This window comes from Sorghum bicolor, chromosome 3 (assembly GCF_000003195.3).
Source record: "Sorghum bicolor cultivar BTx623 chromosome 3, Sorghum_bicolor_NCBIv3, whole genome shotgun sequence".
NCBI lineage: Eukaryota > Viridiplantae > Streptophyta > Magnoliopsida > Poales > Poaceae > Sorghum > Sorghum bicolor.
The window spans coordinates 70,005,609-70,031,070 of NC_012872.2; the positions used below are offsets into that span (position 1 = coordinate 70,005,609).

Genomic DNA, 25,462 nt, shown 5'->3' on the forward strand with positions numbered 1-25,462 from the left:
TAAATTATTTTAGTACTTTAATTTATTTTTTGTTGATGTAAATTATTTTATATAATTTATATTTTCATGATAAATATGAGATAAATAATGATTGATTAATTGACACATGTTGGATTCAAGTTAGCTTATAGAGTAGGTTAGACTATGTTTAGATAGGGATGATACGGCTTGCTAAATCTAGAGACCTGTGGTGATTATTTTGAAAGTTCAGGGACGAGAATAACATCACCGGCCAAGTTTAGGGACCTATGATGATTACCTTAAAAGTTAAGGGATTTATATGACACAGTCTGTCATGTTTACAGACTCACAAATATTACTTTAGAAGTTTAGGGACCTAGATAACACCACCGGCCAAGTTCAAGGACCGGCAGTGGATTTTACTCCCTGTTATTCAGTTTCTCCGATGGGCGTGCTGTATGGTGGGTGACTTGAAACTTGAAGATGATGGGTATGGGGGGAGAGAGATCATTGAGGAGGGGAGGAGGAGCTTGCATGTGCAACTCACGAGACTATGATGGAAAGGGATGCTGCCGGGAGCCAAAGGCTGGGCGTGGGTGATTGCAATTGCAAGATTGGGTAGTGAGTGGTTCAGGTGCCAATGTAGCTGGCTCCTCCCCTACATTCTGCCGTGGTGGTCATTCAGTAATCATCACGCTACTGCTAGTGTTTAGGAGTACCTATCATGCACGTATTCATTCATTCATGCTCATCTTTCTTTCACTTGTGCTCTCATCCTAGATGTAGAATTAGAATCTTGCTACCCCCATCTTTCTGTTTTTGAGGAATCCCCCCATCTTTCTGTCTACCTTCCACATCTCCAACCACCACCACAAACCTAGTATTATCATTGGAATTCCTTCCTTCTTCTCATCAAAACTAAAATAATTATTATCACAGTTCCTAATCATAGTATTTTCGATCCACCCACCTGCATTAGCAGCCAAAACGATCCATGTGTTTTGGAGGCCACAGGCCAAGGGAGCCCCCCAAAAAAAGAACAACTTTGATTGGCCTTGGAGGCCAATGATTGAGGCCATTAGTAGAGTTACCCAAGCATCCATCCATACCATTCCATATATCATACGGTGCAGAGCAAGGAGAGGACGGAGACAAGAGACCCCATGTGGGGCTGCGGATCTTTAGCAAGATGGGAGCAAAGGAAAGAGGAGAAGAGTTTGGTAGGAAAGGGCGACCAGGCCAAGCCATGCCGCAACGTTTTGTGGGCGTGCATCCAAGACCCGAACCACCGCTTGGTTGTCACCCTCACATGGAGATGGGGAGGGGACCCAACGATGGCACCCACCCGAACCACCGCCCGCTTTGGTTTCTTCCTCCCATGCCTCTAGGGCCAGGCCATTGAAACCTCTGGTTTTGACCAGGCATTTGGTGGTTCTTCTGATGTCCCAACTGGAAGCCTGCTGCAGCTTTACCACATTCATCCATGGTATGAGGTTTCACCTCTTGGCTCCTGCCTCCTGGGGCACTGCACTTCTTTACAGTGTCTGAACTTTACAGGATGCTCCTGTAATTTGGAAGATTCTTCTACTGCAGGTAAAGGGTAATTGTCAGGCGAGCCTGCTTTGAGATGTACTATGTGCATGGAGTACATATGGTGTGTATGGACCATTTGTGCAAATGGAAAGATGTTGACAAAAATAATTTCAAAAAGAATATGATGACAAAAACACAGTTGATGGATGACACAGGTTGATGTTTTCTTCCTTGGTACTACCAGAGTTCAATGGGTTTTGTTCTCTTTTCAAGTACAGCAGAGAGAGTCCAGCTACCTTCGATCTTCCAGTTCTGCAGATTTTTTTTGGAACTGTTAAACTTCACTCTTCTGTCATTCTGTGAGCTGGATAAATCTACATCTCGTTAACTGCTTCATGTCATAATGTCATGTACAGACTGAACTGAAGACTGAAATTAAGCTGCATACATATATGAACTGCTTATTTCCTCTTCTGATCTAGACTTTATCCCTTCTTATATATAGAAATAAATATTTGCAAAAATATTGTACATTCTATAATCTACAGGTACAAAAGGTGAAAAAAATTAGGACAGCCCGCTACCATTTGAATCCCTCTGCCTCCTGGTGCTGTTCTACTGACGGTCCGCGAAAAATTATATTGGCAGACTACCAGTGATCATGGCGATGACACTGAAGCAGCTGAACTCTCATCGTCGGAGAATCCAGCTCTCAAAGCATGAAGCCGTGGGAACAATTGCGGCATCATTGGGTTCACGGGCACCGGGAAATGGCGCACTGAGCTGGCGATGGTTCGGTCGTTGATCCTGCCCACTTCCTTGCAGACCTGATCAAGAACCGTTAGGAAATCCCTTACGACCATGAAGATCCTGAAAGGGTGAGCCTCCTCCTTCGCGGAATCACCATGGAAGTACTCGGTGATTTCCTTAACGAGCGACAGTGCCACGCTCTCCTGACACTGAACCCTGATGATCTCGTCGTCTGCCTTCTTCAAGAACTTTTGCATTCTGTCGTGGAACTGCCACGCATCATCCCTTGACTTCAACTCTTCGTTCAATCGCAGTACCTCAGTGATCTTGTCTATTCCTCCAGCAAGTTTGGTAACGTAGCTGCTAAGCACGTCGGAATCCATGGCAGCTGCCTTCTTGACATTGCTGAGCTCGTTGGCAAGGCCAGCCACTACCTGGAGGCCTAGCTTCTTGCACTCAAGCTCTTCTCGTAGAGGATTTGCTTGGGTTCTTGGAGTTGTTTGGGTGCTGGCAGATAGACGGGAGCCCTCTGTTCGGATGATCTCCTGTACGACGAAGTGTAGAAGGGTTGTGTGTCCATCGGTGCCTTTGACATCAACCAATTTGAGTAGAGTGTCAAGCTTGAACGCGTGTGCATCCCCACGGTTTGTGCCAACATTCATCCTGTTGCCAGTCTTCAGAACTGCTTCAAGTAGCTTAAGAAATAGTCTGCTGCTTCTAAGCTCATCACAAGCAGACTGCGAGTAAGAAAGAAAAGGAATTGGGTTGAGGAAACATACTGAAAAGGCTAAATTTATATAATATGTCTATTACATATGCACAATAGCATATGGAGGAGATGGAATGGTGTTAATGAAACAGCCATGGCAAAGATATGATGCTCACCTCAAGGGTCTCAAACGACTTCTTTAGGTAATTGACCTCTGATTCAAAGTTCGCTATGTAAAGCATTGCATCTACTCTCTTGAAGGCAAAAGGCACATCAAGCACTGCCTTGAGGAACTTCTCAGCTGGATTTAGCTTAATTGGAGAAGTCTCCTCTTTGAATTCTCTCAGTTTAATCTCCTCTTCCTTGGTAGGAGCCATCTTCAGCAAGGTCTCCAGTAATTCTGCTCCAAAGTTCTCCGTGTTACCTGAAGTACAGGCATGGTAAATTGGTTAACACTAGTGAAGCCCATTACAATGGGAAATTAGTATATCTTCAGCAATATAAGTAAAAGAATGTTGGCCCAAAAACTCCAAGTTCTGCAATAATACGACAGGCTTGCAGTGATTTCCATAAAAAAAAACACGATAAACGACTGAAAAATGGAAGTTCCTATTGTGAGAGCAATTTCTCCAACATTCTTCACAGGCTCCCTGCAGATATAACTCGCTGTACCTATTCAACAGGCCTGAAGCTACCAGTGATTTTCATCATAATGGACCAGCTATTCCAGCAACGACTCTCAACAGCCCTATGCTGGCATTCACTTCATTCACACGAACTTATTAAAAGCCCAACCATACTATACGGCCAAGCATGGCTGCAGTCCAGTCACAAGCTAAATATGGTCAAACACGACTCACACAACTCACGAGCAAAATTAATCCTATGCGATCGAAACATCAGTGAACACCAATGTAGCATGTATGCAGAGAATCAAAATGGCTGAATTCTAGGAAGTCGTGTCAGCGAGGATCTTGTTCACCTTCGCAGAGAGCGTCGCAGACCTCTTCTTTGGTCACATTCAGCGCGCGCAGCAAGATGGCAATGTTCTGCGCCTTCTTCGGATCTAGGACCTTGTTCTCGGCCTTGGGCGTCGGCAGCACCGGCCTTCTCGTCGCCTCCTTGGCCGGCGCATTGGCTGGATTGCAGATGAACAGCGTCTCGATCATCTCCTCGTTCACCCTGCAAGAATTCAGTGAAACTCCTCAAAACACCGACCACGAACAACTGAAACTCCTCAAAAGATGGAAATTTGCGCAGATTTCTCACTGGAATGAACTGGACTTGAGCTGATCCCACACCATGACGCGGTCGGAGCTGGCCCGGACCTTGTCCCAGTGCAGCGGCTTCAGCTTCGGCCGTGGTGTCGTGTCCTCGGACTTGTCGCCTTGGTCGGAGCTCTCGGGCAGCCGGCTTGGGAACGCGTCGGTGGGTGCAGGGACGCTCCTGAAGTTTGCAGCTTGGGGTGGCGGCGACAGTGCCGGCGAACGTGTTTCTTTGGACGTGTCAGGCTTCCGGACACGGCTCTCCCAGTAGCCCACCGGCGGCGGCGGTGGCGGAGGAGGAGGTGGCGGCGGCCCTGCAGCCGGAGGTGGCCGTGGCGGGTGTGTGCTCGTCGGTAGGGATGGTGGTTGGACGAATGGGTTTATTTCGATGGTGTCGGTGCTGGATCTGAGAGCTGATTTGTCGTTTAATGGAGAGCACGGTGGTGATGGGGACGGTGGTTTCCGGCGAGGAGGTGGCGGTGGTGGCAGTGTCGGTGCGAAGGGAGGAGGCGGGGGCGGGGTCGGAGGAACCGGCGGGAGGACGACGACACGCGCGCTTTCCGATCTTGACTTGACGGAGCGGCGTCCGGACTCGCCTGGGCTGGAGAAGGCAGGCGGCGAGGCGGGCGCGGGGGACAGCGTCGCCCCCGGCGAAGATGGGTACGACGGCGTGCTCAGGACCGACCCAGGGGACGGAGTCCTGGAGCGGTCCCGCGCTTCGAGGGCCGCCTGTACTGCCGTCGCCAGAGTCCTGCGCGAGCTGGAGGTGGTCTTCGTTGATGAGCCCCGCGGCGAGTAGAATTCTTCTTCTCCGGACGACGGGGAGCCCCCACCGGGGCTCCTCGACGGCGCTGGCGCGCACTGCCGCGCTAGCGGCGGAAGCGGGCGGAGCTCGGGCGATCCGCCCGAGCTCCGGGACTCCTCGTCGCCGGACGACGTCGTGTCGCTGCTCCTCTCGTCCGCTCTGCTCGCCAGTGTCCCCACGTAGAGGAACTCGGCAGAGGTAGCCGGCGCCGGCGCGGCCCCGCCGCCGCCACCGCCGCCGCTGCCACCGAACTCGTCGCGGGCGAAGAGGCTCGTCCTTTCCGGGTGCAAGAACTTGGCGTCCCCGCCACCGACACACCCGCCTCCTCCGCCACGCGCCGCATTGCTCCGGCGGTGCGAGAAGAAGAAGGCGACGGACAGCCCGAGCACGGCCACCGTGAGCAGCGGCAGCAGTATGGCCGGGACGAGCTTGGATGCCTTCTTGGAGCCGTGCGAGCTTCCGGCCGGAGGCGTGGCGCCGCTGGAGCCGGTGTTGGGGAGCACCAGAGCAGGGTACGTCGGCTGGTTCTGCCCCGTCGGCATCGGAGGCGGCGGCGTCACCGGCATCGCTGGAAAGAACGGCGGCGGCGCCGACGGCTGCCCGGGCTGATCCGGGACGAAGAAGGGCTGGTGAAGCTGCCTCCTCGCGGTGGCGAGAGCGTCGTCGGGGCCGTTGCCTCCATCGACGCAGCAAGTGGCGAGCAAGATGGGTAACAGCAGCTGCAAGAATTGCCTGGGAGATGGCATTGCGAGATGGAAGAAGAAGAAGAAGAAGCAAGTAGAAGAGCAAGCAGCAGCTGCTGCGTGTGTATGGTGTGGGGTGTGTGATCGACAGATCTTGGAGGAGAGAGAGGGAGACTGAGGAGAGAGAGAGAGAGAGGAGCGAGGAAAGGGAGGTGAGGTGTTGTAGTGTGGATACAGCTTACATGGAGGTGGAGTATTTTGGATTCGTCCACGACCTCTTTTCTCTCTCGCTCGCTCTTCTCTGCGCTCTGCCTCTCCTCTCCTCTCCTCTCCTCTCCTCGTCTTCTACCCTTCTTGGTGTGCGCCTTTTATTTTATTTCGCTTTTGATTATTAGTAGATTAATTTTGTGCGTTTAGTGCAAAAGGCATGTGGGGTGGCCACTAGTGCTGTGCTGGTTTAGTTTTTGTGAACTGTATTGTAAGAACGGTGGTGGTTGAAGCTTGCCTGGTTTGTTCTCATTCCTTGGCCATTTTCTCGGCTGCTCAAATAAACTAATGGAAGGTTGTTGAAGAAGAGTGCAAGAGAGCAAAGAGGAGGTGTGCAAGAACAAGCACGAGTAAAATATTGGGGCACTAGGTTTTATGTATTTGCTATTCGAGCTTTATGCGAAAGTGGGCGCACCATATAGATCTTGCTCGTCTTTTATGGAGTCATTATACGTCAAGCTACAAAATAAGTCCCACGTGAATTTTTTTTTTTGTTTCTGTAAACTCGAAGTATATGCTCAAAATCATGTAAAAGCCTTCTTTCGGTTCATTGCAGTGGCGGAGCCAGAAGCTTTCAAGAGCCTGGGCAATCTTATTATGTAAAACGTATTTAGCTAGTAAATTACAGTACTCTTCTTTGATATAAAAGAAAATTTTTTTTAGGAGTCGCTGACAAGCCCGGCCGGCTACCCGGGGTGGCCGGACGATGGCTCCGCCACTGGTTCATTGTATGCATATGAAGGAGCTATAATCTCACTTTCTCGGTTAGAAGTAAGGGTCAAATGAGGGGCTGTTTGGTTGCTAGCCACAGTTTGCCACACTTTACCTTAGGCATATTTGACCAAGTTGGCAAGTGTTTGGTTGATAACTAAGTTTAGGCATGATTCTTTTGGGCTCCACATGTCATAGAGTTAAAAAGTGTGGCAAGATTCCTTTAGGCATGGCAAAGTGTGGCAACCAATTTGCTAGCCACACTTTTTGTGGCTTGCCACACTTGCCTAAAGTTAGTTGTGGTAAACTATGGCTAGCAACCAAACATCCCCTAAATGACATAGAGCAATGGCGGACGCCTTAATATGTACTCCCTGCATTACAAATTAATTATAAGTCATTCCAACTTTATTAGAGAAGCAAAATGACTTAAGTTTTACCAAATTATATAATAAAATAATAGTAATCATGATACCAACTAAGTATTATTACATTCTTCATTAATTATATTTTTATAGTATATTTATTTGATGTCATAAATATATGTAATTTTTTGTATATCTTTTGTCAAAATTAAGATGCTTTGGTTCTCCAGGAAAAATTAGAATAACTTATAATTTAGAACGGGGGAGTAGTAATAGATTCTCTCCTATCACAAATAAGTGACATTATGAGATTGGCCTAAGTCAATAGCTTGAAACTTTGGAAACAAAATATTTTTCACATGTTTGGAAGTGACACGAGTCAATTTATCTTGAAACAAAATATTTTTCATATGTATTAAGTTTGGATGTTTGGAAGTGATGCGAGTAAATCTATCTTGAAACGTAGTTTCATGAAGTATAACTTTTTTTCCATATCTTATTGATGCATTTATGGGACAAGGCTAGGAAAAGCCAAAGGTAGGCTAAAATGGTTTTTCAAGGTGGATTGTTGGATATGCTTCTTTCAAAGTGGCAAAGATCCAGCGTCCCAGCGAAGGAGTATTTTTTTTAATCTAAAACACGTGAATAATAAATAAATGAATGGATATGGTGATAACTTGTTTAGAATGGAAGATCACAAGTGTTGTTTTTCCTGAGTTTGTTAGCACAATCTTGCTTAGTTCTTGAGTTAACGATTTATTATTAGTGTTATTATATTACATGAGTTGTTCTTCTGGAAAAGATGAAGAAGCAACAACACCAACAGTGTCGGAGAGCGAGACGAGCGTCGATGACATTCCCTCCAAACATTCGTGTTACCTTTTCAGAACTCTGACGCGTTTTGGCCATGTTAGTTGTCGTCATTGCCCCCAAACCTTCGATACTGAAACCGAAGCAGTAGCGAGAGCCATGGACCATGGTTAATGAACCAAATCAGCAGCATATATATATGCCTTCCGCGGCTCGATCATCATGCACGACGAAGCCGACGAGTTTGACTGCCTTGAGCCCGTGAGTCCATACGCATGCAAGCAAACAAGCCCGCTGCTTCGGTCGGTACCACGTCTCTCTGCGTCTGCATGCACCCATTCTGGGGCTCGTATCTGTTTGTTTTACAGTTTCACTCGGTACGCACGCGTTGCGGGAGGGAGCGCGCGAGAGCACGTACGTGCGCCACCGACCAACGCGTACTACGCGCGAGTGCCATCGCGTCCGTGGCGGCTACAGCAGCCTACACGTGAGTAGGCACGCGCGCGCGGGCGCCACTGCTGCTATCTCGGCGAACGGCTGCTGGCTGGCGAGGCGTGGGCGTCGGCGGCACGCGCGCACGGTTTCTAGGATGCGGTGCGGGTGCGGGTGCGGCGCCAGGCACTACGGTTACGAGTTTCCGACGGCGTCGTCCAGAGCGCCCAAGCCAACGTGGGGCGCGACGCGAGAGGGGAAAGCTGGAAAGGCCGGCCGGGGCGCGTGGGCGTCCGGTGGGCGCCCCGGCCCGCGCTCGGCAGGAGCCGCCGCTGGCGCTTTTTTTGCCACGGCCGACGCGCGGCTGCTGTGTGGCGTGTCCGCGTGTGGTGGGGAGCAGGGAGGGCGGGTGGCCTGCCTGCGCCCGCGAAGCGCGCGATGGAATGGAGCTCACCAATTCCACCTGCCTCGCGAGTCGCGAGTCCTCGTGCATGCTGCCGTCCCGGCCTTTTTCCCTAAAAGTTTTTTTAGATTCTCCGTTATATTGAATCTTTAGACGTATGTATGGAGTATTAAATATAGATAAAAATTAAAACTAATTGTACAGTTTGGTCCAAATTGACGAGACAAATCTTTTGAGCCTAGTTAATCTATAATTGAACAATATTTTTCAAAACAAATAAAAGTACTAATATTCCTATTTTGTAAAATTTTTTGAAAATAGACAAGGCCAAAGCTGCACGAGGGCAAGGTGTGTTTCTACTCTTTCTACAGCGGGATGGGACTTGCTGCACGCCGGTCGGAGTCCGACGCAGAAGACTCGCAGTTACTGTTACACATGGTGATCGACTACCTGGTGCTATATGGGCCGGCCAGGCCCTGCATTCCCCTCGTGACGAATTATTGGACTATAATTACTACCACTGTGCAACCCCAGCGATCGTAGCTAGCACAGGCACAGTTTGCTTGCTCCAGGCGATCGTCGCCGCCTTACTTTCAGCTAGCCTAGCCTCGTTGGCACGCACGCACGTCCGCACTTTAATATATATATATTGCACATACATACAGTACGCGCTTGCGTCGCGCTGTGTATGTATGTAACTAGCCTGCTACAGGAACTAGGTTAAAAGGGTTGTTTGGTTAGAGATGATAAAATTTAACAGACATTATAGTATTTTTATTTTATTTGATAATTAGTGTTCAATAATAAATTTATTATGCTCAAAAAATTAATCTCTGTAATTATTCTTTATCTATATTTTTAGTTTTTTAAATAATCTATATTTAGTATTTTATATATGTGTTTAGATATTCGATGTGATAGGTAATAAAAAATAATCAGCCCCCTCAGTTAGGCCAGTCTCAATGCATAGTTTCATGACACTGTTACAAAGACTATAAAGTAGGTAACCGTGCCATATGAGTTTCATGGGGATGAAACTCCTCTCTCATCTGATAAAACTCCTTCATTTAATGAACCTGCCAAGTCAGCAATTTTACTTATGTGGCACCCTATTTAATGTGCATGACACTCTCATAAAACATGCATTGAGACCGGCCTTAGCAGCCCTCCGTCGACTCATGGATACGGTACAGTGGCCGGACTACTGATGAAAGTGATGACGTGTGAATTCCTCGCATCTCGTCTACGTGGTCCTCTCGATCGTCTGTGGTGGACGCTGTAACCGTACCCGTATCTGTGCATATCATGTACGTATGTCTGTATCCGTGCCCCTACCCTTACCTGCAGTTCGACTACCACCGTGCGTGACGTGTAGGTGTAGCCCGGCCGGAATCAAGGATCTCCAGCGCTGTACCGTAGTTCCGATCATGGAGACGAGAGAACTGTCTGTTCTTCTCGAAAAAGATATATAGTTGAAAGCACTTTTCGGTAGCTAATTTATTTTGAAAAAAAAAACACTACTAATTAATAAAAAATACGATTTATAAGACAAATTAACGAATTTCTAGTAGTAGTTAGCTAGCTCTCACAACTGCATCAGCTTAGTACTACTCATGTAGTAAGCGCGTCGTGTTAATAATTGCGCGGTTGGTAATGCACTGTCGTAAACAGACAATGGTCAAGCTAACAAGTTAGAGTAGAAAGTATTGTTGATTGATTTATTGTGAGAGAAAAATACTATTAAATAGCTAACAGATTCAACTGATAAACTCGATCAAACAAGATGAAATCTCCAATTATTTAGTATGTAGCAGGCAGGGTACATACGTATGCTGCATGAGCTCGCTCATTTGGCGAGACGAGCGAGTAAGGTCCTTGTTTAGATCTAAAAAGTTTTTAGATTCTGATATTATATTATTTTTGTTTTTATTTGACAAATATTGTACAATCATGGAGTAACTGGGTTTAAAAGATTTATCTCGCGATTTATAAGCAACCTGCGCAATTAGATTTTGTTTCATCTATATTTAATGCTTTATAAATGTGTTGCAAGATTCGATATGACGGAAAATTTTAAAATGTTTTTGATTTTTGGGTGAATTAAACAAGGCCTAAGTAGCTCAACCACTACCCCTGATTACAACTAAGGCCTTGTTTAGTTCACCCCGAAATCCAAAAAGTTTTTAAGATTCTCTATCACATCGAATCTTACGACACATGCATGAAGCATTAAATATAGACGAAAACAAAAACTAATTACACAGTTTGACTGTAAATCACGAGACGAATCTTTTGACTCTAGTTAGTCTATGATTAGACAATATTTACCACAAACAAACGAAAGTGCTATAGTTCCGAAAACTTTTCAGTTTTCGAAACTAAACAAGGCCTAAGTGCTGTGTACAAGTACACTAGCAGACTGCAGTAGTATTACTCCGTCACGTCGTGCCCATGTCACGCTCTAGCAAATCGTGCATTATTATAGTAGTAATAGTAGTAGGAGGAGTACGTGATTTGGGACGCGCCGTCGTCCGTGGCTTTACCGTCCGGTCGAGGGAACGAGCCATCAGGTGACCAAAAGACGAGAGGGGATCGATGCAGCAGCGCCACCAGCCAGGACACGCACGTCTCTCCGTTTATGCCATTCGATATCCATCCGCTGCGCATAAGTCGCGTTACAGCTCAATTTCCTTGAGAAAAGCAAAAAATCTACATAACCTCCCAAACTAATAAGGGTGGACAACTTCACCCTCCGAACTATAAAACCAGATATTCTACATCTTGAACTTTTAAAACCGGTCAAATAACCCCCTAGAGTGGTTTTGGATGGTGGTTTTGTCTTTTTCTTTTTTATTTATTTCCGCTAAATCTTTGAAAAATCATAATAAATTATAGAAAAATTATAAAATGAAAATTTCAATTTTATTGGACTTCTGATGAGTAGATCTACACAGTGAATATATAATATGATATACTTTAGTATAAAGTTTTTGTTGTAGCTTTAAATCTATGTTTTTATGTAATTAAATCGAATAATTGATATATGTAGTTTCTATGATCCAATTATAGTGAAATTTTTATGGTGAGCTCATTATTGTATGCTTGAGCTATGGTAAAAATTTCGTACCTAGTGGATCAAGTATAACTTAGTTATCAATTTATTTAGCTTTATTCTTGTTAAATCTATGCTTTATCTATAACTAAGTTATACTTGATCCAATGAGTATGAAATTTTTACCATAGTTCAAGCATATAATGATGAGCCCACCATAAAAATTTTACCACAATTGGACCACAGGAACTGCATATATGAATTATTCAAATTAATTACAGAAAAACATAGATTTAAAGGTACAGCAAAAACTTTGTAATAAAGTATACCATATTATATATTCAATTGTGTAGATCAACTCATCAAGAGTCCAACGAAATTAAAATTTTCGTTTTATGATTTTTTTATGATTTATGATGATTTTTCAAAGATTTAGTAAAAATAAATAAAAAAAGAAAAAGACAAAACCATCCTCCAAACCACTCGAGAGGGTTTTTTGACCGGTTTTGAAAGTTCAGGAGGTAGAATATCCGGTTTAATAGTTTGGAGGTTTAAGTAGTCTACCCTAAATAGTTTGGAGGTTATGTAGACTTTTTTCTCTAGAGAAAAATGACCCCCGTATCTGAGCTCTGCGTGCGATTCGTCTCGACACCTGACCTACCGGAGGGGGGGGTAATTAAGGGGCAGTGTAAGCATAGCGACATGCATTTACGCAGTCGCAGCCCGCAGTACCGGAGCACTGGAACACTGGTGGCGTGCCGTGTCCTTAATTAAAGCTGTCCAGACGAGGCAGATTAGGTTAGGACTAACACGGAAACGGGAATTGGAGATTTGAGAGCGATGACGATGATGTACCTGTCGTGCTAGTCTCCTAGAGTAAGTAGACAGACCACTGCTACTCGTTATCGTTGGACGTTGGCTTCCCAATGTTATTTTATTTTTGGTTGCTGCTGCTTTGTTAATTTTTTGTCTTTAAAAAAAAACACTTTGAGGAGGACTGTAACGACCGTTGGAGCTTTGCCGTTAGCCGTCTTTCTCGGTGACATGTGGGGCCACAAGTAAAGCGGTGTGGTAAAACTAGTAGCCTGCTGCTTTCTGAACGAGCGACGATTCCACCCGTTTGATTTGCCCGTTGCGCAGTGCAATAAACGATCGGATCGGCGATCATGCGTATCTGGACACTGGAGCAGAGGCGCAGAGCCGGCCCAGGACGTTCAACGAACGTTCCATCTCCCCTGTCTGCCTGCCCGTGTCGGATCACAGTCACAGTACTAATTTAACGCGTTAATCCAGGCCGGAGTACTGTAGTGCAGCAAAAGCACAAGCAAGCGATCATCACTGACGGGGATAGTACGAGTACGTATCTTTTGCTTTTGTCCGGGCTTTGGCCTTGACGTCATTAGCAGCAGATCCATCAGATCAGTGGGTCGGCCGATTAACTAATCGCGCCCACCACCTTGAGATTGGTAAACTAGCGTAAAAGTTCGATCTGTGGGGGCTGGCTGTGTCAGACGACGAGGACTCGTAAACCGCATCGGGGTAAACGTGGACGGTTGCCGTCCCCAGCTCGGCAGCAGCAGGCACGCTCCACGTGGTGTTTCTGATACCGTGTTCCATGACCGTCCACCGCGTGAGTGAAGCTTGGAACTGCATATCAATTGTCCCCATGACGAATAGCTAGAAAACTACACAAATTTGCCCGGCCGTGGTCCAAAGGGTGCCAATGTGGGTACCCAGCTTTGTTGTTTTGTTTATTCATCGGGTGCCGGCTTCTCCAACTCTTTGGACTTCCTGGAACTGGCATCGCTTGTAAATGCTCTATCTCCTGTTGAAGCTTCACTCCTCTCTGGACAGGCGGCCATGGGCCAGGTCAAAAGCACCCTACGTACTGGTACTCGCCGGTCGGTCACTCGGTTGTTGGCACGCGGACAGCGTGCTCCCCGGGGCAGGAGGGGAGAGACCGATCGAGAGCAGAGGAACAAGAGCACTGCACGCCCCCTACGTGACAACGTACTACTCCGCGTAATTTCCCTCCGTCCCCTACTCCGCGGACAGCGTGCTCCCCGGGGCCGGCAGAGTGGCGCTTGCCAAGGTGAGGAGGACCCCGCAATCTGCAGTCGTTTTTTTTTGCAAATTGGCCCTTTTCAAAACAATTTTTACAATTAGACCTCTCGTGAAACAATTTCTAAAAATAGACCGTTTTTCGGCGTTCTCATACAGTACGCCGTGGTATGTGGCTCGGCGTCGTATGACGCAACGCCGAGGTGGTGCCACGTCATCGACGACTATGGTCGTCGAAAACACGTGGCCGGCGCACGGCGTGAAATGACGTAGCGCCGAGCCACATACCTCGGCGTTAAATTACCTGGCGCCGAGGTCAGCGGTTGGACACAGCAAGGCCCAATTCGCACGGCGGCCCACATACCTCGGCGTTTTGCCCTTTATCGCCTAGCCTCATAGCTCGGCGTCACACGACTCGACGCCGAGCTCTGGCTGACCAGCCCGAGCCAAGGCCCCTTCTTCTTCCTCTCTTCATTCTGCCTTTGTGCCCATCCCCATGTTTCTCTTCCTCTCTCTTTCCACGAACCCTAAATCATAAAACCAAGCATAGAGGTGTCGGATCGAGGCTTATAACGGTTTCCTAAGGTACTACTCCTTCCCCTCTTCCATTTTATCCATTGGGATCTTGTTTTTAGTGGTGGTTTTTTATGGAATATGTCATTAATGCTTTGGTTCATGTCATTTGTGAAATGTCTTTTATCCAATGAGTATTTGACTCAAATGCGTGTTTACTATGGTATAGTATGTACGATTCATGTCCTCATTTAGTGTTGTATGTTGGGGATTATGGTTTAGGGTTTGCTACTCTTTAGGGTATTGCTACTCTTTAGTGCATTGGGCCACTTTGTTAACTTTTTAGTAAGTACGGTTCATGTCCTCTCTTAGTGTTGTATGTCTTGGTGCTATTAGATGTGGCATTAGTTATAGTAACACTTGTTTATGTAGATGATGAACCTGTATCGAGTAGAGTATTGGAAAAAACGCGGTCGACCGAGGGAGCTATATGCGGACGCCTCTTGTGTGGATGCCCCGGTACCTCCGGACCTCCCGGTTCCAAATTGTGATTGTCAAAAGCCGGCAGAAGTGATGCAATCTAGGCATCCTGACACCGCTGCACGGTGTTTCTACACATGTGGCCAATTCAATGTAAGTTTATGAATTTGTGTTTGAATTTTCAAAATGTAGGTTCTGGTTGCACCAACGCTTTGCATGATTTATTTGTTTGTTTTTCTAGGACCATGAGAAGTGCTTCTTCTTCCAGTGGATCGACGGCCCCGACAAGTTTGACCCACGGTTCTTGCTTTTTGCGGGTATTTGCCACGGGAAGTTTCCACGTGATCGCTTCAAACGTTGGGTGCCGCCACCACCAAACCCCCCACCAATGACTTCTGAGGAGAAGGAAGTAGCTACGGCAAGACGCCTTGATGACCCTCCTAAGTGCTTTTGTGGTGACAAAGCTATGGTAGAGCAGACGCGAGGTCTTGAGTTTGTGTGTCCCAACAAGCATCCAGTAAGTCACTTTTCCTAGTATACCACTTTTGGTTTCTTACAAGTAATTTATATAGTTTGCTCGAAGTCCATTGATTTTCAATTGTGGTAGGATTATTCTATGGAAAAGTGTCGTTTTAGAGAGTGGCTATATGGTCCGAAGTCTCATTGGCCGGAGGAAAAGAAGAAAAAGAATGACAGGATTATTACCGCAGTGCCTCCGGTTAAATGCAAGTGTGGTGTTGAGGCTAGCTACGGCTTAGTTCCTTCCGAACTAGGAGTCGGATATTTTTGTGGTCATATGGTAGACTACGATGTGGTGAGCTCCTGTTTTTTTTCGATAGTGCTAGAACAACAATATGAGCTGATACTAATTATCATCTCTTATTCAACAATAGAGCACTAGGAAATGTGACTGGGAGTATTGGCATGGGAAAAGAGACTTCTACCAAACCTGCGAGCAAAAGAAAGCACTAGGCATTAAGCTTCGATGCGGGAACCAACTGTTGGACAACTATGTGAAGTACTACAAAGAAGACGCACGTCGTGAAGCAAGAGAGGGCCGTCACAATAGCCCTGCAAAAGTAATGTGGGAGAAATGGAGGCTAGAAGGTATCAAGCAAAAAGAAGAGGAGAACTCTTGGAGAGCTGTACTTCAAGAGTATGACGAAATGAAGGGTTTAGAGAAAAGATTGTGTGCTAGTAAGTAATAATAATTTTAATGTATGTTTCATGTCTTTTGTCTTTCTAACAATTGCTACTTCATTGTTAAAGAGATTGGATGCACCGGAGATTGGGCCGCTGATGTGGCTCGTTCAAGTTATTTGGAGAAGATAGCTATGGACAAGATGAAGGAGGATGAAGTCAAAGAGGCGGACGACAACATGGATGAGGAGGACAACTCAAGATTGGACGCTCTCGCCGAACTTGTGCTTGAGCATGATGCTTGTAAGATGGCTCAACAAGAGCATAATGTACATGTGCACAATGCAGGCGAAACCAGCCGCGCTACGGACATTTTGTTGCAGGTGGAGGAGGATAAGGAGGAGGAATGGTATACACAAGCCGTGGATGAGGCGGAGGCTGCTTACTATAGCCAAAAGAATTTGATGGTAGAGCAGGAGGAGGACGATGAATGGTTAACACAAGCCGTGGATGAAATTGAGGCTGCTTACTACAGGCAAAAGGCGGAAAAGGCAAAAGGAGTGGTGGTGGAGGCTTGTGAGTCCGACGACGACGATTTGCTACCTGGCTACGTTTCTGGTTAGAGGTCCATAATATTTCAGGTTGTAATGGATTCTTTATGTGCTAGTCCGAACTAGTGGTACATGTCTATGTATGTTGAGGACTTCTGTGCGACGCCATGGATTGCTTCTCCCATTAGTGGTACATGTCCTTGTGACTTCGCCAACTCCTTCCCCATTAGGTAGGATTTTTAAAGCCGAAGCCTTTATTTGTTGAGGGGAAACGAGTCCAATTTGAAGTTATTAAATAAGTTAATTTATAAAGAAAAATTTAATAGTTTGGTCTCCAAACAAATTAAAAAAATGAAACGTAATTATCTGTATATATTGTAACTTGTAAATACTTAAGTATAATTAAAATTTATTAAACAGTAGTGATGATTTCCATATGTTCGAAAAGGTAAGTAAAAAATGAAAGGAAAGCGAAGTTAAAAAAAATCTGCACGGTCGGCGTTAAGTCACAGCGCGCCGAGGTTGGCTACCTCGGCGTCCCGAGCATCAAGCACCCAGAGAAGTCCAGGTTTGGCCCCTACCTCGGCGTCAAATGCAAAAACGCCGAGGTCTCAATCTCGGCGTTATGAGGCTGCACGCCGAGGTTGGCTACCTCGGCGTGTCGACCACAGCCAACTCAGAGAGGTTCCAGATTGGCCCCTACCTCGGCGTCAATTGAAAAAACGCCGAGGTCTCAAGCTCGGCGTTATGTGGCTGCACGCCGAGGTTGGCTACCTCGGTGACCACAGCCAACTCAGAGAGGTTCCAGATTGGCCCTTAGCATTTTTTTATTTACACCAAAGATTTTAGCAATTCACAAAGTAATACAAATCCATAGTCACAAAGTAATACAAATCCATAGTCATATAGTAATACAAATTATATACGCACATACGTAAATAAATAATCCACACATAGTCCATACATGAGCGCACAAGTTCAATCATAGTCCATACTTGATTGGATATTAGAGTAGGTCATACATAACACATAGTCCATACATGAGCGGACAAGTTCACACATAGTCCATACACTAGTTCATTACACATTGTTAATTGGCGTTCACACATAGAGTTTGCACATAGTTCATTTGACATTGTCGAGCCATCCACAAAGTCGTTGAAGACAAAAGAAGCCGCTCATCCATATTGTGACCTGTGAACAAGATGTAGTGGGCACCTTAGGAACACACATATATGGGACAACGAAGGAATATGTAGGATGAAAGGTTTAAGTTTTTACCCTAACGTGGACGCCGACCACCACGCCTTTCCCTTGGCAGCGCATGGGAACCGGGAGTGTACCTCTCGACAGGTCGGGTCGCCCTTTGTGGACGTCCAGAGGTAGAGGCACCCTGCGTACCTTGTGGAGCATCACCCAGCTGTGACATGCCAATCTCTCGTCAAGAAATGGCTCAAATTGAGGGTGCCATGTACTTCTTAGATTTGTCAATGAGAACTCCACGGCCATACGGGGAGGAATCTCAGCGTCGACACGCCTAAGACGACAAGCTGTGATCATATGAGAGCAAGGCCTGTGGTATATTCTTGGTTTCCCATAGGTGCATCTATTTTCATTGATTATGACCTTATGTTTTCGAGCGCCTCGATCCTCTCCACCAATGTTGGTTCCTCCTCCCTCAAGAATCTCATAGCCATGTCTTATTGGATCAAAACATGAACCCTTCTGTCGCTTTGATTTTCTCTTAGAGAAAGCTAGTTGCTCGGTGGCTAGAAGTGGCCAAGTTTTCCCTTGCAACCATAGGGATCTAGCATGTTTCTTCCGCGCAACGAACCAAGAGGTTAGCTTGTAGAAAGTGAATGAGGCAATTGCGGTAACAGGCAGCCCACGACAACCTCTAAGAAGACTATTAAACATCTCTGCCATGTTACTTGTCATGAAACCCCCAACCACATGTGTCGTATACTAAGGTCCATTTCTCCTTTGAAGGCATCAAGTCACTCAAAAACTGTCTACCATCATCATTTGTAGCTAACTTAAGAGCTTCTAGCTTCTCATTGAATAGCTTAACCTCTTGCTGCCTACAAACCTCCTCGAATAACTTGAAGTTGTCTTTTGTGTGGTCACGTCGTATAAGATTCTGAGCAAGGTGTCTTGTGCACCAACGATGATGTATTTGCCCATAACCAGGGATCACCTCCTCTACAGCATTCAGAATCCCAACATGTCTGTCGGATATCACACAAACATCACGTCCAGGGCCGATTACAACTTGTCTAACGAGTCTAAGGAACCAGCACCAACTATCGGTGTCCTCCTTCCGAACAATGGCAAAGGCTAACGGCACAAGCTGGTCTTCGGCATCTGTCCCAATACATATAAGCATTGTGCCCTCGAACTTCCCTGTAAGAAATGTGCCATCAATTGATACAACGGGCCTACAATGCTTGAATGCTTCAATGCTCTGACCGAAAACCCAGAAAGCCCTACCAAACACCTCCCGGCCGTTCCTTGATTCACCTTCCTTAGGCACGTACTCAAAGTGCGTCCCGGGATTTGCCGCTTTCATTGCGTTCAACATTACCGGTAGGCGCTCATACGCTTCTTCCCAATTACCAAATATTATTTCCAATGCACGCTGCTTTGCTCTCCATGCTTTTCCATACTTCACGTAGTAGTTGTATAGTTGGAAGATTGTCTCAACCAACGCGGACACCGTTATGGTTGGCATATGCTTCACAATAGGGCACAATTGCCTTGCAATGAACCTAGAGTTGAGCTGCAAATGAGTGTCTTCTGCATCAGCACTAGCACAAGTATGTGGTTGATTAACTGAGGTAATCTTCCATTTGCCTGCCCTTGTTTTCCTAGCACATACTCTCCATTGACACAATTGTTCCTCACAAGCCACGGTGTACCTCTTCTCCTTATATGAATTGATCACCCGAAATGGACGGTGGTGGAAAATTGAGTACTCTTGCAACCATGATTTCAACTCATCCATTGTGGCAAACAATAAACCCTTGCGTATGATGGGACAAACACTAACATCAGGGATGCTGCTCTCATTTAGCCCACCATCAGCAAAAGCCCTATGACCATGGCTAAGGTCCTCGAAATCACCAATTGAAGGCTCTCTATCAGGCAACACCCTCCTCAAAATCTCTATTTCCCTTACAGTGAGACGACGAACGGGGCGATGGTCATCGGAGTCAACATCCGCCACATCCTCAAATATCTCATCATCTCCATCTACTTCGATATCTAATCGATTGGTGGCCCGAGCATCGCCAAATTCTTCTTCACCACTAAGATCATCCTCATCACTAAGGTCATCATCAATGGAATCATCACCACTAGCGTCATCTAAAACCTTTTCTGAGTCACCTATTACATACGAGTCATCATTGTCCTCATTGTCAGTGTTGCCCTGGACATCTCTATGCTCCATTGTATTGTCTTCAGCATATCTATCGTCGTCAGCCCATCCAACACCATGCTCGGCAAAACCTAGCCCTTCAGCACCACCATATTCATCATGCTCCTGTGATACTACCACTTGGCTATCACCATACCATGGTTGTGTGACAATTATTTCTTCTTCCAAACAAGGACCGACATCTACGCGAGCGGGGGACGTTCGGCATTCTACTCTTACAGATGACTCCTTGCTAACAACTAAATCCAAAGAACGGACTTCAGAGGCCAAAACAACCGCCTTGTAATGACTCCATTCTAAGTCACTTGATATTGGCAACAAACGCTTGATACGTGGACCATTTGCCGACCCAACATCTATCAAGCCTTGAATCTGAACAAAATCCACATCATTCCAACCTAACTTTATTTTCACTTCCTCTAACAATAGGGTCAATGTGGGCGATTCACCAAAAATCAACAATTGCTCACTCATTTTCTCAAATTTGACACTATCATCTCTTGTCCTAACAACACGGCCTCCATGATGCAACCTCACTAATTTATCCATCTACAACCATCACACATCGAAATATTGTCATATATATATATATATATATATATATATATATATATATATATATATATATATATATATATATATATATATATATATATATATATATATATATATCACCACATAAATGTATACATTAAAAACAATTATCAAAAAGTAAGAAACCCTAACACTACGCTATAAGCCATACCAATTAAGATTTCAACATAACAATATACTAATTAATGTTCTCCACAACACCAAAACATGTACATTTCAATCAAACTCATACAAGAAGGAGGAATGACCAAATGAACAAAAACCACCTTCATCCTAGGGTTTCCAACGAAAACAAGCAATGCAGCAAAATCTAAACGGATAAAATGGAAGAGGGGAAGGAGTATTACCTCGTGAGCAAGTTGGAGGGGCTGATTTGGGCCCCTAGCCACTCCCTAGTGGCTAGGGTTTGAAGGGGCGGCGGGGTAAGGAGAGAGAGAGGCGCTGGAAGAGGGAAAGAGTGAGGAGGAAGAAGGCCGCGCGCGGTCTGTATAGTCCAGACCTCGGCGTCACACGACTCAACGCCGAGGTCTGGGGCTCGGCGTTAAAGGGCAGCGCGTCGAGCTTTGGGCCGCCAGGCCAAAATGGGCCGTCCAGCCCCGCTCCCCAGGACCTCGGCGTGGCACAATAGAACGCCGAGCTTAGCGGCTTGGCGTCACCTCATTTGACGCCGAGGTCCTAATCACCTGTATCCGACGACCATGGTCGTCGATGACGTGTCACTATCTAGGCGTGAAAGTATGAAACGCCGACATGCGGACTCTGGGCGCGCTGTTACATGACGCCGAAAAACGGTCTATTTTCAAAAATTGTTTCGCCAAGAGTCTTTTTGTAAAAAATGTTTCGAAAAAGGGCCAAAATGCAAAAATTTCACCAATCTGCACGCATGCGTCTCCGCGTAATTTCCCTCCGTCCGCTCGCTTTCACCTCCGCAGGCATCGCACGAACGCACAACGCGCGGTGAATCCAAGAGGCAGTGACCCCCCGACCCGCCGGGTGCGAGAAACAGGGGCGGGCGGGACACGCGTCGGTGGCCGCGGGTGGGTTTCGGGGAACTCTTTGCCTCACCTCAAGACCGAGGCATCCCATGGATTTCTGTGCTAATCCATCTCGGACTCCTCCCACTACTATTGTGGCATTGATATGATGTTTAGACATGTCCATACAACATTAAATATAGGTAAAAAAATAATCATACAGTTTTTATGTACTTTATGAGATAAATTTTTTAAATCTAATTTGTTCACATAATTAGATACTAATTACTATAGTTATACATGTGCTTTGGTATCTTAAAAACTTTGGAGGATGCAAGCTAAACAGGTCTTGTATAGTCAGCTGCATGCGTTGATCTGCTGCTGCAGTAGCCTCTTGGGTACGGGCGCGCGGGCCTCGGCGGGTTCACAACGGAAGTGCATTGCAGGCACATTCCTGACTTTAGGCTAGGGTATGGGCGCGCGGGACCCAGCAAGTGTTGGACCGTTAATCGTTTATGCGGCTGATGTATATTTGTTATTTGAGAAAAATACTCTTAGCAAGGCTGATTCTGACGGGTTCACAACGGAAGTGCACTCTCATTCCTGACTTCTGACTACCCCCCGTTGCGTTGCGTGCTTGTTGAGCTTTGTCTCGTCGTGATTTGGAAAACAGACAGACAAAGCATCCCAATGGCCAATGCACAACAGTACCAGCGAGCATAGTATAATACGTTGCACCGACTTGGCGCAAAGTAATACGGAGTATACTCGTAAAATACTCCCTGCACCTGATCTGCTGTGCGCCTGTGCCGACAACAGCATAAAATATTATTAATACAATCACTTAGTCCCATAAAATATTATTCTCACTTTGTAAAAAGTTAATTATTTTTAACTTTGCAAGTATATATAAGAAAAATATTAATATTTACGAAATACAATTTGTATCGACAGATAGATCTTTGAACATTTTATACTTAAAGATCACTACAAGAGGTGGGTGGCTTTTTGACGTATTTAGCATGACAAAGTCCATAATGTCATTATATTATCTGTTTTATGACATTATATTTTAGACACCTTGACTTAATGATAAAAAAAAATTGTGCGTCACAACAAATGTCATATAACTAATCCAATTTCATCTAGTGACGATATTTGATATGTCATAAGGTCTATTTATATCTCACAACATCTAGTGACGATATTTGATATGTTATAAGGTATATTTATATGTCACAAAATATTTATTGAATTATTTTTAGATAATTTGCAAAGAACATTGCCACGTAAGTAATGCGAATTATGTGACTACAAAAGAGTTTTGAACCTGGGATGTCAAAACTGCCACACCAAGGTATACAAGAAACTTTCCACTGGCGCACAGGAAACTTTCCACTTATTACTTTCCACCGGTATACAAGAAACTTTCTATTAGCGCACAAGAGGTTTTCCACCGGTCTACATAAAACTTTCTACTAGCGCACAGGAAACTTTCCTTTCCACCGGTATACAAGAAACTTTCTATTAGCGCACAGGAATAAAACCATCAAAACTTATATTCGAATTATATTTATCCTCATACATGTCACTCTATCCATATCCTAGAGTTGGTGGGAATTTTTTTGAATAGTTCATCTTTTGTTTCCAAATTACCACAAATAAATTGTCATAATTCTAAGTTTTGTCAAAAAAATTCTATAATTATCAATTGTTCAAATAAAATTGGATGGAGAAATGACCAATATTACTATGCAGACCATGGCCCAAATCGGCCCATCTAAAAACCCTAGACTATATAACCCATTCCTCTCTCTCCCTATCTTCCCTCTCCGTGACCCTCCCTCAGCCGCACAACTCTCTCTCTCTCTCTCTCTCTCTCTCCCTCTCTCTCTCTCTCTCGCATGTGCAAATCGAGCGCAGGGGCATGGCGCCTGTGACGGTGCGGCGGATCCAACGGCGAAGCAGGGCCTAGAACCCGGATGGACGTGGGGCGCGGCACCTTAGGCGGCCGCGCTTCGAGCCGGATCTCTCCGGCAGCAGCGCAGCGATGTTCGGCCCCTCCAACGGCGGCGCGCTTGCATAGGGTTCCTCCGGCAGCGGTGTGGGTCCTAGGGTTCCTCCGGCAGCAGCGCGGGGGTGCTCCTCTTCACCACCGACATCCGCAGGTCTGGCGCCCTCTTCCGCCGCAACGCGCGCCAGCTCCGGCTGTGGCTCGAGGAGGACACGGCCTCCGCCGCGTCCAAGTAAGTTGCTTGTGGTGCCGTGCGCCGGCCCCATCCCTTCTTGCTTGGCGCTGTTCTTACCGTGTTAAGCTTTCCCTAATATAGCACTGAAAAATGCTACAAAAATTTCATCCGCAATGACTAAATAGATTATTGATTTTTTAATAGAATCTGGTAATAGTGATGGCCTGCATTGATGCAAAATGTTCAGACAATGTGCTGAAATTTTCTCATCGAAGATAAGTTCCCTTTTTTGTTTTTTAAATGATTCCTGAGGCAATAGTTTTAAGATTAATTCAAGATAATAAACAGGTAGAGCACAAAGAGTAGATGACTCAATACTATGTCAAGGCAACTAGAGTGCTGTCCAACTGAGGAAAACATTTCAAGGCCTGTTTAGATGCTCTTTGTGATTTTATCTCAACATCTGCTGAAGAATAGTACTATCATAGTATTATCCTATATGTATTTGTGGCTGTCAAGCATACATGACCATGATAAATGTGAAGTGTCAGAGTAGAGGATGAATCCTTACATGTGAAGAATCTCTCTTCTCCCTACTACTGGTATAGAAATCTAATTATATTGGATACAAAATCATGTATATTAAAGCTTCATTTTTCTTTCTGATTTTAGTCTTAATTTATTATTGTTACTCAGTGCTTGCTGTTCTGCATAAGTGCAATGTGCAGATGTGTAACTTTGAAATGAAAACTTCAACACCTCATTTCTCGTATGTAGTTGCTGCAAGCAAAAAACTGGAGCCTAAAGACAAGGTAGTACACAGTGAAAGGAAGGGAGATCAACAACAGGTTGATGATAGCCGAACTAACATTCACCAACCGAGGACTCACCGGGAGACCATGGTACAAGCATATGGTGAGTACAAGCATATGGAAGCATTTGCCTTTGCCATTCGCAATATCTGTGTCATATGTGCAATACATTTCTATAATTTCAATGTGTGTTCAGATAACATTTTTTTGAAGCCCCCTGCACCCGTGAAGTTTATTTCCGCCGGTGTGAAGCCACAAAACACTTATATTTCTATATTTTGCTTACGTGCAAATGTTGTTGGGTAAACAAACATTGGAAAAGGCAATAGTGGCACCTAAACTTCGGATTTCCTAAGCAAATTAATTCAGGGCAGTTGAATGTAAGCAAAAGTTTACTTTCCAAGCTATTTGACAATAGGGAAGTGCATATGTCCAAGCTGAAACTAAGATGAGTGGGCATGGGCATGATTTTGTTTCTAAATATTTTTTCCCGTAGCAACGCACGGGCATTCAACTAGTTTGTGAATATGTTGATTGTTATTCAGTAGTGTGAATCTGTTCCTAGTGTGCATATATGTCTCATCATTTATGTTTCTGCACTAGCAACACAATGGTATATACAGAAATGGTATTCATAGCTGATCATAGATTATATATGAGCATTAAATAATTTATAGACAACCAAATAGATTGCCTCTGTCTATGGGTTGTATGAGTTGTCTATTTAACTGTCTCTATTGTAAATTCCAAGAATATATAGGCAGCAGCTGTCTATGGGTTGTACATACCCTTACAACAGCCTTTGTGTATTGTGATATTCAAATACTTTGCACATTAAGTGAGCAAGTGTGTTACCTGACTCTGCATTTCTTTGATCCTGTTTAGAGAATTTTTCTTAGTAAAGAATTAAGACCTTTTCTTAAGCTATAGCTGAATATTCCTTGCTGCTGGCTTTTTGCTTGC

The 25,462-nt window shown here is 45.2% G+C and overlaps 2 protein-coding genes and 1 long non-coding RNA gene across 3 annotated transcripts; 2 read left to right on the top strand and 1 right to left on the bottom strand.

The window, feature by feature from the left end:
- Positions 1,860–6,064, bottom strand: LOC8078678 (formin-like protein 1). Its single transcript, XM_002458874.2, has 4 exons — positions 4,223–6,064; positions 3,936–4,135; positions 3,130–3,377; positions 1,860–2,981 (listed from the first exon to the last, which is right to left on the bottom strand). Exons 1-4 carry the CDS (start codon positions 5,767–5,769, stop codon positions 2,154–2,156), a joined length of 2,823 nt encoding a protein of 940 aa, XP_002458919.1. The 5' UTR covers positions 5,770–6,064; the 3' UTR covers positions 1,860–2,153.
- LOC110433774 lies at positions 14,327–16,563 on the top strand. Its single transcript, XM_021456344.1, has 6 exons — positions 14,327–14,392; positions 14,753–14,953; positions 15,042–15,317; positions 15,408–15,614; positions 15,694–15,997; positions 16,070–16,563. Exons 2-6 carry the CDS (start codon positions 14,753–14,755, stop codon positions 16,561–16,563), a joined length of 1,482 nt encoding a protein of 493 aa, XP_021312019.1. The 5' UTR covers positions 14,327–14,392.
- LOC110434185 lies at positions 23,390–25,094 on the top strand. Its single transcript, XR_002451663.1, has 3 exons — positions 23,390–23,744; positions 24,465–24,602; positions 24,696–25,094. It is a non-coding gene; the product is annotated as an uncharacterized LOC110434185 (long non-coding RNA).

Coding starts and splice junctions, on each gene's coding strand:
- LOC8078678 (XM_002458874.2), bottom strand. CDS start 5,769: ATGCCATCTCCCAGGCAATTCTTGCAGCTGCTGTTACCCATCTTGCTC. Junction 4,136..4,222: donor CTCAAGTCCAGTTCATTCCA/GTGAGAAATCTG, acceptor GAATTCTTGCAG/GGTGAACGAGGAGATGATCG. Junction 3,378..3,935: donor CTGCGACGCTCTCTGCGAAG/GTGAACAAGATC, acceptor CCTGTACTTCAG/GTAACACGGAGAACTTTGGA.
- LOC110433774 (XM_021456344.1), top strand. CDS start 14,753: ATGATGAACCTGTATCGAGTAGAGTATTGGAAAAAACGCGGTCGACCG. Junction 15,318..15,407: donor TGTGTCCCAACAAGCATCCA/GTAAGTCACTTT, acceptor CAATTGTGGTAG/GATTATTCTATGGAAAAGTG. Junction 15,998..16,069: donor AGAGAAAAGATTGTGTGCTA/GTAAGTAATAAT, acceptor TCATTGTTAAAG/AGATTGGATGCACCGGAGAT.